This window comes from Anarhichas minor, unplaced genomic scaffold, assembly GCF_050575085.1.
Source record: "Anarhichas minor isolate MPS153535 unplaced genomic scaffold, ASM5057508v1 ptg000174l, whole genome shotgun sequence".
NCBI lineage: Eukaryota > Metazoa > Chordata > Actinopteri > Perciformes > Anarhichadidae > Anarhichas > Anarhichas minor.
This window is the reverse complement of record NW_027466620.1, coordinates 446369-449936: the sequence shown is the minus strand read 5'-3', so window position 1 is coordinate 449936 and position 3568 is coordinate 446369. Positions and strand designations below refer to the sequence as shown.

General features: G+C 45.9%; 1 protein-coding gene across 1 annotated transcript; it reads right to left on the bottom strand.

The window, feature by feature from the left end:
- Positions 1-225: 225 nt before the first annotated feature.
- znf503 (zinc finger protein 503) lies at positions 226-3568 on the bottom strand. The gene is made up of 2 exons (XM_076085565.1): positions 3039-3568; positions 226-2672 (listed from the first exon to the last, which is right to left on the bottom strand). Exons 1-2 carry the CDS (start codon positions 3291-3293, stop codon positions 1257-1259), a joined length of 1671 nt encoding a protein of 556 aa, XP_075941680.1. The 5' UTR covers positions 3294-3568; the 3' UTR covers positions 226-1256.

The window sequence follows — 3568 nt, the reverse complement described above, 5'->3', positions numbered from 1 at the left end:
TCACCTTGGTGGAGCATCAGAGGCTCGCTCTCAGCCCACAGCTTTAGCAGAAACGAAAAGACACGCAGTGCGAAAACGCTTGTAGAATTTCTATTGCATTAAACCTGAAAGCCAGCAAATGATTCAAGTCAACGTCCTTCTTTCTCTTAAGATTGTAAAAGGTTTTTTAATATATTTTAATCTGAGCAATTTTAAAACGCATGCTGTGCGTAAAAGCGACAGAAAAATCTGTCCTGGTCCAACTTTTTTTTTTTTTTCTGGCGTATTTCACAGATGTTACTTTATATGCAGGCAAAGTAGCAAGCAAGCTACAACACCTGTCAAATAAAACGTATTGACAAACTTTACCCACCAGTAAACTAAATGATCTCATACAAAAGCCCGGTTAACTCTGTGTACACACACACACACACCACACACTGTCTCTCACACACGCACAACCAATTTTCACTCATTGAAGTTGCATTTAATTTAGGTTTTTAACACGTGCTCTGATAAAAGTAAACGTTTAAAGCTTTTCAATTATTTAGCATAAAAACTAATATAACGGAAAGAAAGATGCAAACTATATCAGCAAGTCGTCAAAATGACTTTTGATGAGATAGCAATTCATTGTTTTTAAAAGTATGACAGGAACATATGTATATATCACGTTGCGGAAATTATCAATGACGTTTTCTTGAACCCATTAATTTAACAAACCAAATTTTAAAAACTGAAAGTGGAATATAAATTCAACTATTATTTAACACTGAATAATACTTGAGAAAATGAGGCACACGGAGATATGGAACAGAATTGTTTCTTATTTTTTTTTCCAGAATACATACAAAAAAATACCAATTCTCTTTCCAAGGTGTTCACCTGAAAAATAACGGCAATTTGAAATGTGGACAATTTCTGAAATTTAAGAAACAAACATGCATGTAAATTATTTTCTTCTCAATGAGACATTAAATAAGAACAAATACAATCATAGCAATTTCAAATTAACATCAAAATGAAGACCCCTACTTTAATTAGTACTCTAACATGTGTGTTTTCATTTTACCTATAGAGTTCAGTTTCAACATAATGCACTTTTTGAGTTGCTCAAATATTTTCCATTTGCAGCTATTGTCGCCTGCTTTTAAGCAGACATATAAATAAATACAGTTGAAGTCCACGGATCCCGCCCATACGTTTAGCGCTGTTAATATAAAAGTCTTTATATTTGCATTCTTAGTACTATAAACTCTTCAAAGTCATTTTGTTCCTCACTGGTATCCAAGCACTGACGCTGTGGTGAGTCTCTGGCCATACAGTGCATACGGGGAGTAGTAAGGGCCGGTGGCAGCGGGGACGGGAACCGGGCCACCGGTTGGCAGGGGACTTTTGGAGTACGGGTGGTAGCGGCTGCTGAGTCCTAACGCGTGATGCGGGCTCCTCAGAGCCAAAGTTCCGGGGCTCCCGGGGGGACCTGACTGTGGCATGTGCATGTGGCAGGCCATGGCCGCTGCTGCAGCGTTGGCCAGAGACGAAGACCCGGGATAACCAGATATCAACTTCTCCGCCCCAGAAAAAGCCGTGTGAGTCCTCAGGTGATTCAGGAGCTCTTCTGACGAGGAGAAACGCTTGTCGCATGGTCCATTTGCCGACACCCAATTGCAAATATGGGGGAGAGGGTCATTGGGGAGCATGAACCCGTATGGGTACAGGGGGTGTCCGCTAAATGATGGCGCCGAGGAATGCACGCCGTGAATGTGGTGTGTCGGGTACATTAGTGGGTAGCTGGATTTGAGGGCGTTAGCGGCCGCTGCAGCTGCAGATTCGTGCGAGCATGCACTGGCTGCGCCCGCTAAGTGGCTGGCACAATGGTAACTGAGGCAGTAAGGGTCTCTGCAAAGGCTGGCTGACATGATGGACGGCGGAGAGGCTCCAGCCAAAGGGCTGGACCCAGCCTTACTGCAGCCCATCGAACTGGCCAGCTGTGCGTTCACCAAGCCCCCTCCGTGGGACAGGAAGTGCTGAGGGTAACCAGCGTAGGCCCCAGCCAAGCTACCTGGGTAGGCCATACCAGCCGGAGGCAAAGGGAAAACTGTCTGCCCCGGTTTGTACGGAGAAACCGGCGCCACAAGTCCTGACCCGAGAACGGATGCGGAGGATACAGAAGTTACAGATGGTGAGTCCGAGGAGGAGGAGGTTTTAGTGCCAGGCGTCGTCTCCTGGTGTTGGTTGACCTCCACGTTAATTCCACCACAACTCACACTTATCCGGTTGTGGCTAGTGGTGCCGGACCCGTCCGTATTGCCATTTTTATTACAATCAGACTCTTTCTTTTCATCCCTCTCCTTCCCATCGGACGGCATCGGGGACGCGGAAGTGCTGGAGTTGGGGCTGCCTGTCCGCGGCGTAAACGGCTGGCAGGTGGCGCTCGGCACTCGGAAACCAGACTTCTCTCCGCTTGAGACGCCCGAAGACGAGTCCTTCTTATCTGAAGGCTTAGAATACGGTTTGAAGCTAGATTTGTCATCCACACCGATGTCACTCATTTTCAGGGGACCAGATTTAGATTCCTTCTCACTAGATCCATTTGTCACGGAGGACAATTTGGAGGAAGGCGGTGGGTCTGGTTTGCCAATCTGAGAGCAGGTCTGCGCCAGAAGAGCCAACGGACTTTTCTTGGCATCTAGCTGCAAAAAAAAAGATGACATAGATCAACATCAATGCTGTTACAATGCACATTAAATGATTGATTTTATAATAACAAAATGTACAGCCTGAGAGAGAAACAAATAGTTTCTATTCGCATTTCCAAACGGAACTATAATGTAATTACGCACGGCTCTCCCGTGAACAAAACTACAATCGTGTTGATTATTAAAAACAAACGGCATACTACACACAACTGTTTAACGCCGAAACCACACTTGACCAGCAGATATTACGGGAGAACTGCAAATGGCTCCCACAACATTGTCACGCGAAGCGCTGACTGAACTCGCCCAACTAAACACTGTGATTACACCGACGTTAAGCGCTCAGAATGTCCCTCTTACCTCTATAGGACTGATCGGGTTAGCAGGCAAAGGCTGCAGATACTCCGGGTGCAAAATGTGTCCCGACCGTGCGGTAAGCATTTTCAAAATCTTGATGGGAAGTCGGTTCGCTTGCCGTAGAGGATGAGACGGGGGTACGGCGTGGAGGAAAGGCTTGTTGATGCTCGCTGAGCTGCTATTCCGAGAACTGCTGCTTTCCCAGACTAAACAAATACCACTATTCTTCAAGACGGATGCCGAGGGCGATGTGATCATGTCCCAATTGTCAGGAAATGAAACGTCAATGCTTTCGTCAGATTCATTAAGAAAATCAAAAAAAGCATTGAGCCCCTCTCTCTCTCTCTCTTTCTCTCTCTCTTTCTCTCGGGTGCAAAAAAAAAAAAAGAATCGTAAAAACGGTTCAATAACGAGTAATCCGGGTAAAAGAAGCGAGGCGCGGCAGCTGGTAAGAGACCGTGCGAGTTTATCGCAGATCCGTGTCTGTGTCCTGCACCATGAGCGCTGCGCCTTCAGTGCGTCTGTCTGCAGGT

Coding starts and splice junctions, on each gene's coding strand:
- znf503 (XM_076085565.1), bottom strand. CDS start 3,293: ATGATCACATCGCCCTCGGCATCCGTCTTGAAGAATAGTGGTATTTGT. Junction 2,673..3,038: donor ACCCGATCAGTCCTATAGAG/GTAAGAGGGACA, acceptor TTTTTTTTGCAG/CTAGATGCCAAGAAAAGTCC.